The sequence below is a fragment of the Cyprinodon variegatus genome, unplaced genomic scaffold (assembly GCF_000732505.1).
Source record: "Cyprinodon variegatus isolate N-32 unplaced genomic scaffold, C_variegatus-1.0 Scaffold79, whole genome shotgun sequence".
Taxonomy (NCBI): Eukaryota; Metazoa; Chordata; class Actinopteri; order Cyprinodontiformes; family Cyprinodontidae; genus Cyprinodon; species Cyprinodon variegatus.
In genome coordinates, this window is record NW_015150532.1 from 1,270,507 (window position 1) to 1,284,512 (window position 14,006).

Sequence of the window (14,006 nt, forward strand, 5' to 3'; positions counted from 1 at the left end):
TGTCACAAATCGCCAGATCTTTAAATTTAGCCACAAGTATTAGTTTTTATAACACTTTCACAACTTTTAATTGTCTGTTAATTTTATAATAACCCTGTTCCTCTTCTCTATCTGGGAAGCCAGGGTCCGCAGAGCTGCATTTAGCCATGTCGAGCAAAGAGCTCATTAAGTCTTTGATAAACTGAAAAATTAAGAAGCTTGTTTTGTTTAAGCATACAAAAAAAAATTATTGATTAATTTTCGGTCTATTTTTACGGAAGAGGATTAGGGCCACTGGAAAAAAAAAAGTTAACTGATTTTTAAATTTAATTTCAGTTTAACATGGGACTTTCCTGTCAGAATTCTTTTTTCTCAGAATTCTGACTTTTTTCCCATACTAAACTGAAATAAAATTTTAAAATCAGTTAACTTTCTTTGTTTTTCCCCACTGGCCCTAATCCTCTTCCGTATATTTTCCTTTTTACACCAAAAAAAACAAAAAACAAAAAAAAAACAAAAGGAAAAAGCTGTCATATGTGGAAGCACTGCATATACTGTATATATCCCATGCACCATTTTCTACCTTTGGCACCTGCCTCTTCTCTTTTGACTATTTGAGCTGCTGTAAAAAGTAAAATTTCTCCACTGTGAGATTATCTACTTGATCAATCAACCAATCAATTTTTTTTTTTTAGATCTGTAAATATATTTATATATTTTTTTATTTTTAGTATGGAAAGTTGTATTGTCTTTCTTTGTTGTGTATTTTATTTCTTTAGATGATGAATGTGTACAATATGTTGTTTGTATACCTGGACTGTGTAACAAAGATACTTTCTCCCTGCGATCATTAAAGTATTTCCAATTCTGAATTAATCAATCAATAAATTTCAATCAAAACAGCAGCATCCCTCCCTACTTGGATGCAGGGCACAGATCGACTTACAAGTTGTTCAACATATTAATATATTCCTTTGCCCCAGCACTCAACAAGTTTGAAAAATACTCCCTTTGGCATCAAACATTGATCTGATCCATAAATTGCAGCCTTAGTCGGTAAAACGCCTCATCTTTACTTAGTAACTCCTCTCAGTGGCCATTTTTATGTGTTCCTCTTTGCGTCTGAGAGCGGTTGGGGCGTTGATATCATTCACTGATACTGTTAATCTTATATATAAAAAAAATAAGTTTTAAACTTTAAAACTAATCATCCTTCTTTTCATTTCATAAGATGAAATAAAAAAAGCTTGTATCTTTCACTCCTCGCTGTAAAAAGGAAAATACACCAAAGATGAATCAATCATCTTTTTTGTGCAAACTAAAAAATATATTTTTTTTCAGGTCTTTTATGTGCCACACTGCCACATTTTACTTCAAAGTGCAACAAGCTCCTTCATTTCTCAGTTTATCAAAGACTTAATGAGCTCTTTGCTGGACATGGCTAAAAGCAGCTCTGCGGACCCTGGCTTCCCAGATGGAGAAGAGGAATTATAAAATCAACAGACAATTAAAGGTTGTGTTAGTGTTAGTAAACTTAATGCTTGTGGCTATATTTTAAAGATCTGGCAATTAAATGTTTTCCAAATAAAATGCTTTTTTATTCATGCATCTTAATCAGCAGATGTATTATTTTTCTTTATTGTATAAGAAAACTAAACCATTCTTCAGTGCATTGTGAATAAGGAAGTCTTATAATAATAATTCAAATCCCTTACTGTAGGAGAGTTCTCTGTATGATTGCTCTGATTGAGAAAATATAATTAAAACTCAATAAATATGCAGGATACTTGATCAGCTGAGATCTAAAAGCCTGGGGCACGCAAACTGGTGAGGATTTATTTCTGCCTACTCTGGAAAACAAGAGCAGTGCTTAATAAAAAAGCTGACCCCCGACTAATAAGCCTCAATTTGAATTTCACTTCTGGGTCCACTTATAATGAAAAGGCTAAACTCATTTACTTAATTACAAACTGAGTAATATAAAGACTAATAAACTGTTTGATTTAATTACATTTTGAAAATGCAGAAAATTATAACATAAGACCAATTTAAGAACAATATTTTACCATATTTTTAAGATTGATTTTATTTTATTGCAAAACAATGAATTAACTTAGATTATGCTTATATATATTTGTATAATGAAACATAGTTATTTGCAAATGCATAATCATCAGATTTATGTATTCAGTATGAATAAAGTGTATTTTCTCAAACTTAATACTAATAAGTGTATTTATTTCAAAGAGGTAAAGTTTATTGTTTGGATTCTATAAAGGTAACATCGTTAAGTAGGAATTTCAATAAATAACAATAAATTTTATGCATTTGAAATAAATACACCTTTGTTTTGGGTCAGTATGCTTTATTCTTTCTAAAATGGAAAATTTTAATTTTGTATTCTAAATAAATAAGCTATGTTAAAGGAGTAAATATACATCATGCAAGGTTGATTTTTATAGGTTTATGTTAAAATGATACATTTTTTTTTAGTAAGAAAATGACATAAATCTTTAAATTTATGTGAAAAGCTGAAAGGACGGTGCACAGGTAGCAAGGATAGGAATATTATTTGGTGTTTTTTTCCTTGTTTATTAACCTTTGAAATGTGCAACTGTATGTAGTTATTCTATTTAACAAAGGTCACTTTATGAACCAAATTAGGAATACAACGTTTGGTTTTGATCATTTATTTTGGTAAAACTTTTTGTGTGTATTTAAGTAAATTACCCCTTTATTCAACCTGTATTTTTATAGTTAAATTTAATCTTAAACTCCTGCAGGCCAGTGGGTAGAAGCAGAGTTTCCTTACACGCTTCATTAAATGGTAATTTATATGACTGCTCGTATAACTGAAGCAACTTTCAAATAAACTAAATCCAATATAATTATTAGGATGGACTGCAAATCCCATAGCAATGAAGAGTTTGAAATGAGTAATATGGACTTTTATAACTCAAGGTGCTTAGAAATATATAGTATTCAAGAGAAAGCTTCAGAAACAGAGCGGATGGAGAACAATTAGAGTTATCATTAAGTCCTCTGAACTGATTTAATCTCTAACAAACTAGTAGCCTCTACTGTGTTTAAGAGACTGTGAAGCTGGGCAATGAGCCACTCTGAGATCAGGGCTCAGAATGAAAACGGCACATTTTTCTTTCATGCTCATTTATGTAACGTCACAGCTCACATCCGTACACAAAAACACACGATTGCTAAGGGTCAGGCACTTTTGTGAGGGTAGAGATATAGCAGACCAGGCCTGGACGTTAGATGAAGGCAGTAAAGAAGCTTTGCGTATTAAATCCAAAGCACAGCTGTGCTCTGTAAACACACACACACCCCCCACACCCACACACATAGAGCGGGTTTCTTGTTATATACCAAGCTCACCACTGCACATGATCAGTACAGAGCTGGATTTATGAGCTTGGCCAGTTTATAACCCTTGTTTTTTATTTTTTTTTATTCCTTTTAAGTCCAAATATAATATAAAGTTTTTTTTATTTTTGTTTTTTCGATTTTTGTTGTAAAAATCTTGAAGCCTGAACTCTTAAGTAACCATTGATTTCTTTAAATTTGAAAAAACTTCTATCCATGTGTGAAAGCATTTTAAACAGTTATTATTTTTTTTAAATTAATTCCTTTTTATTCAAATCTCTGGATTACAAATGTAGTATTTTGGTATCTGAGGCTCTTGGCATTATCTGCTGTCTGACTGAAATGGTTCACGTGTTTCTCAGCAGGTCTGACCCAGATTTACCTTCAACACAACAGCCAGACTTCTAATTAGCTTAGCACAGTAACCCAGTAGCACATAAAGTTACACTTCAGCTTTGACAGAGCAGGGAAGTTCCCCCTGGGGGACAAATATATATATATATATATATATATATATATATATATATATATATATATATATATATATATTCATATAAATATAACGTATAAGAATTTGCTGATTTCATCTGTAAAATGGAAAGTGAGAATGTTTGTTTTCTCGTTTGTCGCCAGCCTAACACCTATTGCATTCTGCCTGCTAAAGCAAAACATTGGATCCATCATTTGCAGCAGTTTTAGGTTAATGTTACAAATTTTTCAAGGTCAGTCGGACTGAAAGTCTGTGTTAGCATCAATTTCCAGATCTTGGCACAGATTCTCAGTCGGAATTAGGACTGCAGCTGGCTAGCACGAGTGGTAAGTCCCCTGTCCTGTAAACAGGAAGCCTGGGTTTGTATCCCAGCTGGGGGGAATGATCTGCCAGTGTAGGTCCTTGGGCAAGACCTTTCACATTAATGCTTGCTTTGGGGGAGTGATGAACTAGTGGTTGGGACATTGCGCTTTGAATCCAGAGGTTTTGAGTTCCCCACAGACTGCCACCCTGTACTCCTAATGCCCATGAAACCCCCTTTGATTGGACCATTTTAACTAATGAAGTTGCTGTGATCTTAGCACTTTCACTGTTTTGTTGCTCTTTTTACTCATTTAAATTTAACCTGGAGAGATAGATAAAGACAAATTGAATCCTTGGACTAGATCTGTCTTAATCTCCAGGAATGTTCTTGTTCTAAAAAGGTCAACCTCTGCCACTAATTTAGATATTTTCCTGCCTTTATCAGAGAGGGCAAGGGACCACAAAACAGGTTTTATTGGAATAATGAAGCACTGAATCAACAAGGAGGCTTTATGTAACATCCCCTCTGCATGCTGCATCCTATAAGTCGCAGCTTCCCACCATAAGAAGGATGTAAGACATACAGTTGGTGCTTATGTGAAATTATTATTGCCATTTGTGTAAATCTCTTGCAACAGGTGTAAAACTTTTGTGTGTTTTAGGAGTCAAGAGGCACTTCCACTGGGTTGCCCTGACCAAATGGCTCCTACGTATTTCCTTGACGTTAATTCCTTATTTATTTCCATTAACTATAAGCATTAAAAATGGGAAATAGTTTAGTCAGTATCAATGCTTTTGACCTTATGGTGAGGTTTTATTTGACCAAATGAACCGTTTAACTCTTGATAGCCTCCTTACCGTATGAGGTCCAGCAGAGCATCAGCTGAACTGGTCATCGGCTTTTTGCTCTCTTCAGAGTCCTCCTTCTGGGCGGCACCACCTGGATGTATGATGTAAACCATGAGGATTCCCACAACTACGGCAACAAAGGTGGTCCACAAGTAGTAGGAAATAGTCATGATGCCCAAGCGGCTTGAGCACTTGGCGTCCAGGGCAGCCAGACCAGACATCAAACTGTCAGAGGAGTCAGAAAGAGAAAAAGAAGAGAGAAAAGAAGAGAAAGTTATTACAGGTGTCCAGACAATGGGAAAAGTCATACCTAACAGCTACTTTTCCCTTCAACTTTAAAAAAGTAGCTTTGAAATGAAATGAGTATTCCTGCAAAGAAAAATGAGTAAAAGCAAAAAGAGTTTGATTAAGTTAGAAATGTTCAACAAAGTCATTGTTTCCTGTGTGGAAACTATTCACAAAGGGTTATTTAAACATTTATTTTCCATAATAATTAAAACTGCATAATTCATGTGCTTTTAAAAAGAAAGCCTTTAATCAAAAACTTTCAAGGTCTCAATGTGCAGTTTAGAAATATTCTACTCAGAGTGCTCTTCCACTTATGACAAAGCTGAATGAACCTGTGAGAATGTAAAGCAAGGAGAGTTCATTTGTAGAACGCATTTTTGGTCCAAGACCATTCAAATCATGACAAATGATAAAAAAGACATACATTCAATCGGCATGATAAAGAAAAGTAGAGAAAAGTTTTATTGGAGAATTATGACAATTCAGTTCGAAGAATTAAAAAAAAAAAAAAAAAAAATCAAAGGCAACTCTATACAAATGGGTTTTAACCTTGATTCAAAGGTTCTATGGGTTTCAGTACTTTTGCAGTGTTCTTGCAGCTGGTTTGAGATAAGTGGAGCATTAGAAACTGAAAGCCGCCTTTCTTTGTTTGGTTTTAGGTGGCAGAGTTGACTGCTTACCAGTAGAAAAATAAAACGTTTATTACATAAAAATCTGGCTTTTGTAAAATGATGAAAGTGTCTAGTGAAATGTGGATAGCTGCTTACTGTGGTCAGAACTCAACTTTGATTCTAATTGGATTTATCTGCAGCATTTTACACCCTGGATCATAACCTATAACTGCAGAGGTTTAAGGTAATTCTGGGACAGTTCTAAAGTGGTCGTCCTCATACTAAACAAAGAGAATATAAATTCTGTTTATCTATAACTTTAGGTCTGGAGCCGCTGCTTTACTGTATGCTATTCCTCAAGGATCTGTCCTCGGTCGTATTTTGCTTTTGTTGTATAATCAGCCCTCTTTGTAAAATCCTCAGCCATTTTAAAAATGAGTCCTGTCATCTTCATGCTGAGGATATTCAGCAATAGTTCTAATTGTGATCTTGTGTTGTTTTGTCTTCCTGCCTCAGGACGACGGATGTAAATTAGCAACTATGCTATAATCTGGCTCATTTACAATCTGTACAGAAGTATAAGATTGTTCATTAATGTGCTCTGTCCTGATTAAATAAGTAAAAAATAAAAAATAAATTTAAATAGTCAGTTTTGCACAAATGGGCAGATTTATTGGATTGTCTTTCAAATATGAGGACTTTGCTCACTGAAAACTGCCTTCAATTCAGTTCTAAAATACAAAGATTGTTGCAGTAGAGCAGAAAATGCCCTTATTTGTGAGTCACATTGTTTTCCTAGACTCCGCTGTTCAGCTGAACATTAGAATCTCGCTGTATGGTTTGACCAGTCATTGTGTCTTAGAAGCCTTTATAAACTTTGGGATTTAAATTTTTTTTATCACTTGAGAAATATATGCCAATTTGAGGCCTATTGTGTCCTGTTCTCATCTTCCTGATTCAGGATTTTATATCCTCTCATTTGGAGTATTGTGAAGCTTTTAAAAACAAAAAATTATAAAGAATTTATTAAGGCCAATAAGAACCCCAAGCAAGACTTTTAACAGGAAAATATTTTAATATTGACTTTAAGAGGCTGCAGGGTGGTACAGTTTGTAGCCCTTTTGCCTTGCAGTAAGGAGGCAAGGAGTTTGAAAATTCTCCCCATGCATTTTTGGTTTTCTCTGAGTAATTTAGCTTCCTGCCACTGTTCCAAAACTGCACTGTTAGATAAATTGGCTTCTTTTTTTGTAGGTGCATAGTTGTATGTGATGGACTGGTGTACCCAGCCTTTCACCCATAGATTGCTAGAGATACTGGCCCCCTGTGACCCTGATAAGCAGCAGAAGATGGATGGATGGATGGATGTTTCTGATCTGTTTTGCCCCTACACTTCTGGTTATTCACTGCAGTTATCTGGGCAGAGTCTTCTAATGGTTCCACAGACCCGCTTTAAAACCAGAGGGGACTTGTCTTTTTACTATGTTATACCATAATTGTGGAATATTCATCTTCTGTCTCCTTGCATGGCCAATTCTTTTATTTCTTTTGAAAAGCAGAGGAATACTTTGCAATTTAATCAAGCTTTTTGTTTGCAGAGCATTTCTTGCTTCTCATTATTTTTTTTACTATTTTAATAGATTTTTTTTTAGATATTAGGGTTTTATTTAAGAAAAGTTATATATAAGTTAAAGTTTTTTCTCCTTGAGCCAGTATACCAGAGAGGTCTGGGTGGTAGAAGCACTGACAAAAAGTCTGAAATACTTCAGTGCTAAGATATTCAGAGGTTTATAGACTAAAAAAAGTTCTTTAAAGTCAGTCCTCTGAGATCCAGGAATCAAATGCAAGGACTTTAAAACCGGAGTGATGTGATCACTTTCTTAGTTTTAGTGAGGATGCATACAGCAGTTTTCTTGAAAGTCTGATGGGCTTTTTAGACAGACCTGTGAACAAGTTACAGTCATCAGTGATACTAAACATGAATGCAAGATTTAGTTTTTCAAGGTCCTGCTGAGACGTTAGTGCTTTAATCCTGGACGACAGACATTCAAACCAGGGAAATCTGCTCAAGGACAAAGAAAACATACATTTTCTATTGAGCCTTCCACACATTTATAAAATTGCTTTTTAGCTTATTGTGAAGAAAGAAAAAAAAAGTAACTGGCATTTCATTGTAAACAATAAGACAATTTTGCATCAAAATTAGCTTTAAATGCTCTTCCTGCTTGAAGCTTCTTTTCTCTGCAGCAAAAGTAAACCCGGAGCATGAAAGAAGCTTTCATGCATAACTGCTTCACAGTAGGTGTGTAACTCCAATTGCTGTAAATGTCAGTTGCTAGAATCAAGGAAAGATGTAGGGAAGCTAGGAGTAAGAAGGGAGATGTGGAGCCAGAAGCAAGCACAGCTCACTGAAACTGTGCCTTAATAATTATAATTGCTTAAATTGAAAGTCATTATTCTTATTCCCAACTTGCTGTAAGTGTTTGATTAAAAAAATAAGACTGTAAAAGAAAATGGTTTTGTGCTATTTCACAGGAAATTCTTATATGGTACGCAAAAGATCTAAAGTATATTTTTAATGATGGTTAATCTTTGCACTATATTTCTGTTACAAAGTGTTCAAGTAGAACAGCAGATATTTTAAGCGCCTATTTAGCCTCCGGTCAGTTTCAAAGAATACAAACATGCTATTAAAATTGTGTGCAACATTGTTGTTGAAACATAAGGAGCGAAGATGAGTTAATCAGCCTGATGGTGTGGACGATTGAAAAGGAGCCAAAAAAAAAAACATTGGAGCTAAACTTTAAAGCCAGGGTTCATTTACTATCTGATTGCAGCATCCTTTGCATTAGCATTTGGAAACATAACTACCCTACAAAATAAGACCAGGAGGCCTCCTCTATTCAATAAAAGATGTGAAATCATGCAACTAGATTGATCTGAGAAGATTGGAAAATGTCGATGTGAAAAGTTCACCATTCAAACTGGAAAAAGTGAGAGCATGTGCTCAGAGAATCTGGGATCAAACTGCCTGATGGCAAAATCACTGTGAATACAGCAGGGTACCACCTTTCTACGGAGCCCCCTAGGGGACATGGGGAATGTTTTTTTCTTTTGCGTTCCCTCGCAAAAGTATTGCGTTACCTCGCAAAATTTTGCGTTACGGTCCCTAACCACTCGCCTGGCCGCTGCCTGTGCATAGAGATCAATGTAATACATCCAGCTCGAAGAACAGCTCGTTTTTCTCGAAAATAACGCTTTTTGATTCTTGTAATACGTAGTCTGTGCTATCAGGACATGAAAGAGGCGCCATTTGTGTTTCAACAACAAGAGTTACTGATCCCGGAAGTCAGAATCTGTGAATATCTTTCTAACTTTACCGAAGTAAGGTTTTGCAAAAGGTTTTGCGAGGTAACGCAATACTTTTGCGAGGGAACGCAAAAGAAAAAAAAAAAATTCCCCATGTCCCCTAGGGGGACCTTTCTGTCCGTGCCATTTGTTTTATATGCTTTAGTTCTATGACATGTTCAACCGACTGGATTGTTAAAAGTGAAACCCAGTTTGTGGTAATTATGTAATAACAGTAAATGTTCACACTAAAATTGAGTTTTTTTCCTCTCCAATGTCACTTCTTACATGCAGAATATCAGGAAAAACACCATACAACTGATCGTCTACTGTCACTACGAACTCATCCAGGAGGAGTCAGTTCTGTTAGTATAATGAATTGGTGCAATCCATTAAGTTCCCCTTATATAGAAAGCTTGTCAGTACGATTTAATACAGCTGACCCTGTAAATTGCCTTAAGATGACATGACTTGTCGCTAGATAAATAAACTGAATTGAATTGCAAAAAGGTATTAGATTCGAGTTATCCCAGCGATGCTTTTGCTCGCTGCGGAAGGGCGCAGACAAAACTATCCGCAGCTGTATCTGTGCTCAGTCTGTTGAGCTGGTGTGACGAGATTATCCGTCCGTCAGAGCATAATCTGCTCGCACTTGGCAAGTGTTCACATGAATGTGTTCACTGGGTCGGGCCTTTTTTGGATTTTCACAGACTGTTACACACCAATAAAAGGCAGAGATATAACCTGATTAAAGTGTAACTAGCTGCCAAATAAAAGTCATTCATGCGAACAAATACCACAGGATGCTAAAGTTGCTATCAAAGAACCACCATGCTTATAGTATTAGATAATATATAAACTTTCCCGTTTTCCTCATAGAAAATCTTGATGAACGCCCCCCCTTACCATTACAGTAGCAGAGGGCGTTTTGAAATATGTCCAGCTGTATTTTACTCTGTTTAAAGTTTTTACATTGTGTGCTCTATAAAAACTGTCCTACTTGCACTTTGAGAAGAAACCATTTCTTACCTGTTACCTGTACCTTTCACCAACATTTTTATAGCCGATCACATTTGTGGTTTGCCCAACTTCCAAAACATGTATTTAGATTTAGAAGAGCTGTGGTTTGCTCACATTCATTAAATTTGCAGAACAAAGATTTATACTGATGTTGTTGATCAAACATGTGATTAATTCTGGAAGATAACAAAAAAATCTCCATATGAAATATAAAATTGGATGTGTGGCTGAAGTCTGCCAGTAATTAATTTAATACTGACCCAAAACAATAAATATTGATCCAGAACATTGGACCGGTTGGTGGCAAATATGTAAAAATATGTAAAAAATATGTAAAAAATCAGAACTTCTATCTGTAGTCAGTAACACAATAACTATTGACCCATTTCATTTAAATAGTGGTTTTACCTTTGCTGCTTCCATAGGATTTCAGTGGAAATCTAAGAGTTAAGTGCTAAAACGCAGATTTTATTAATAGCTCATCAGCAAATATGACTGCCTTTTAAAAACAAGCAGTTTATTTGGTAGGATGTAGTTAGCATTTACACAAAGATGAAGAGAAGAACATCTGCAGTGATCTTAGAATAGAAATTTATCATCTCCATTATTAAGGAATAGGTTGAAGAGACATTATGTAGAAACTATAGAGATACCTTTGTCCTTAATTCGAGCAGAAAAATAAGAGTTCCTACTGATGCAATGAGTATCTTTTCCCTAAGGATAAGAGGATTATGCACTTTAGATAAGATAAGATAATGGAGTTATTTCAAATGATAATTATTGTATTTTCTTACTATAGTCCAACCTTCTCTTCTTTTTTGCAGTTTAGCAATCATGAACTTTTTTACACAGATTTGGATGGATTTCCTCCCATGCTAATTGAAACCAGCAAAAGGTGATTCATTATGTTGAATTATTATGTATTTTTATAATCATAAATCATCATAAACTATGTTGTAGGTAACCACTTTGTTTTATGGACATTTCTTCTAGGTGAAACTGACTCAAATGAAAGATTTTTTTTTTCTCAGCATAACTTGAAACTGACTCCCTTATTGTAGATGTATGCATAAACAACTCTCTTTGATGAAAAATAATTTTTTTTTCTCAAAGAGAGCCTTTTTAACTTTGAAAATATTACCCAGTCATTTTTTTTCTCTTTTCTTGTCTGACATTATATATATATATATATATATATATATATATATATATATATATATATATATATATAGTTTTTTTTTTTGTTTATTAACCAAAATGTCAGAATTTTCAAAAACGACAACAGATGGGATCTGGTAGGGAGAATAATTCAGTGTATTTTAGAAGTGAATAAATTCAAGTATTATGATTATGTTATATGACTCTTCTATACTTAATGTTATAAAGTAAAATTGAACTAAAAATGAATGTGCTTTGAACAACAATATGTAAAAATGTTCTCATCTCTAGTTTTGGTTGCCCTTTCAGAGCGTTCATCAGCTCACAAACCACTCGGACAGAATCAAACTTGATGACTTGCTGTATCATCCGGAGACAATTATAATGTCCTGTACTGCATTTTTGGATCAGACAGGATTTCAATATAATCATAAATGTCGCACAGATTGCAAGAATAACCTCTTTGCCCTCTGCTATTCTGGAGCAGTGTGGCAGCGACCGCTGAACTCTCCAGCAGCCCTGCAGAGTAAGAAAAGCTCAAACGGAGAAAAAAACAAAACAGTATCATTCTGCAAGGTCAAAATTAGGTAACCAACACACAAAGGCTTAGAATAAGTCAAGACTTCAATGGAGAGAGGGGGACATATCTTCTGATGTAGTTCTTTTATTAAACTGATTTTTTTTTTTTTAGCAGAACAACAAAAGAGGAAAAGAAAATGGAGCAGGAAATTAAGTAGTGGGAAGCAGGATGCTCTTTGCAGACTGACTCAATAAAAACAATAATTCAAAACAAAGATTATGGAATTGCAGCACACATTTCCTTCTAATTACCTTTTTAACTGAATTATTTGATAGATATACACACTCACTACCATCACTTCAATTTTAAAATCAGTTGTTAGTACTACTTTTTCGGCTCAGGTTCGACATAAAGCATCATCTTCATTCAAATCAAATTCAAAAGTTTTTTTTTAAATGACTAAAACTTTATCACTGCAAGAAAAAAACAGACAGACAGATTCAATTCATGCCTAGAAATGTACAATCAACTCAGACCAACACCATCCAATCATCTGTTCCCCCTTGTGCCAGCCTCCTTTCCCTTAGCTTCTAGTTGCTTCTATCCACTCCTGCTCCCTGTTAGCTGATTACCCCATTCTTTGTTCTGTCTCCTATATAAACACCTTCTGTGCTGTTCCTTAGTACTCATAGTTACTTTGCTCATCATATGTGTTTCCCCTGGTGTCTTTTGGTTTTCTTGGCTTCTGTTGCCTTTTTGCACCTTCATTAAATCAGCAAAACTCATCCCTGCATTTAGGTCCTCAACCAACCTTGACATTTTCTAACAATCAAGATTATATAATTTTTAATAAAACTATGACTCCTGCTGATATGTGAAAGGCTTAATAATAAAGGCTGTGGATTTGGGAATTGTAACAAAATGTTGCACCCTGATAATCCCCGGAAACCAGTTTTAAATAACCAATTGTAGACACCTTTTGTTGCTCACCAGGCCCCTTAGCCACTGTTGCTATCTACTTTACTAGGTGATGCTGTTAAATTTATGATTGGTGTTTTTTTTTCAAAATGCCCCCAAAATAATAACTCAGTATGAAGCACTGGGTTGAGTGCTAAGTGCTTTGGGCTCATAACACATAACTCTTTTTTTTTTTTTTCCAAAGGAAGCTTTAACAGTATAAAAATATAGCTTCTGACCCTCAGCTTCCAACAAAACTAACTTCATAATATTAATTCCAGTTGAACCTAAAGTTGTTTGGATCAGCCAATGACCTTGCTTTATTTTAGAAGCCATTGGCTAAAAATGAGGTAAATAAATGTTTTTAATTAGCGGTTATCTTACAGAAGCAGCTGCTGTTGTCCTTATTTCTGCCAAAGGGTCACAAGGTCCTCCATCTATCCTTTCACAAAAATTATTATTCAAAAAAATAAACACATTCTGTATAGAATGCAATCAAATTTTTTGACTCCAGAAAGCCCCACATTTGCATAATGTTATAGTTCATTGTATCACAATTATACAGGGGCTTGGTAGGTGGGACGCTTCTAGGCCCATTTGAGTCGACCAAAAAAGTTCTATTTAAACAGATATGTGGTACCATGGAGTAGCTGAGCCAACAACTGATGGTTGACATATCAAAGCGAAGCATCGCTTCAGCTGCTGTTCCACTGGTTCCTTTATCACACATTGGCTTCTGAGGATATGGATCAGCAGACACTTCTAAGTAAGATGTAGGAAAATGTTGGCTGAGTTTACATCATTATGGCAGGACATGAACGACTGAAAAGCTTCAAAGCTGGGTTAGAAGTTTTTACAAACTATGGATAGTAAATAGATATATTCATATAGTAATAGTATATATTCCATGTGGATAGAGTAAACCCCCTGTATAAAACTGGGAGAAAAAGATACGGTCATAGAGGAAGGGCAGATTTGAAGCTCTTACTGCTGAAGGTGTTTCTAGAACAGGGGTCACCAACCTTTTTAAGGCTGAGGGCCACTTCAAGGGTACCGAGACTTAGGAAGGGCGACCATTACTGACCCATGAGCTGCAAGGGTTAGC

General features: G+C 35.2%; 1 protein-coding gene across 2 annotated transcripts in view; it reads right to left on the reverse strand.

Moving 5' to 3' along the window:
- slc1a7 (solute carrier family 1 (glutamate transporter), member 7) overlaps positions 1 to 14,006 on the reverse strand; it is a 77,842-nt gene that overhangs the window by 21,208 nt on the left and 42,628 nt on the right. For both annotated transcript variants that reach the window (XM_015372996.1, XM_015372997.1), the window contains exon 3: positions 5,012 to 5,227. In XM_015372996.1, the coding sequence (XP_015228482.1) occupies positions 5,012 to 5,227 (216 nt within the window). The remainder of the gene's footprint in view (positions 1 to 5,011; positions 5,228 to 14,006) is intronic.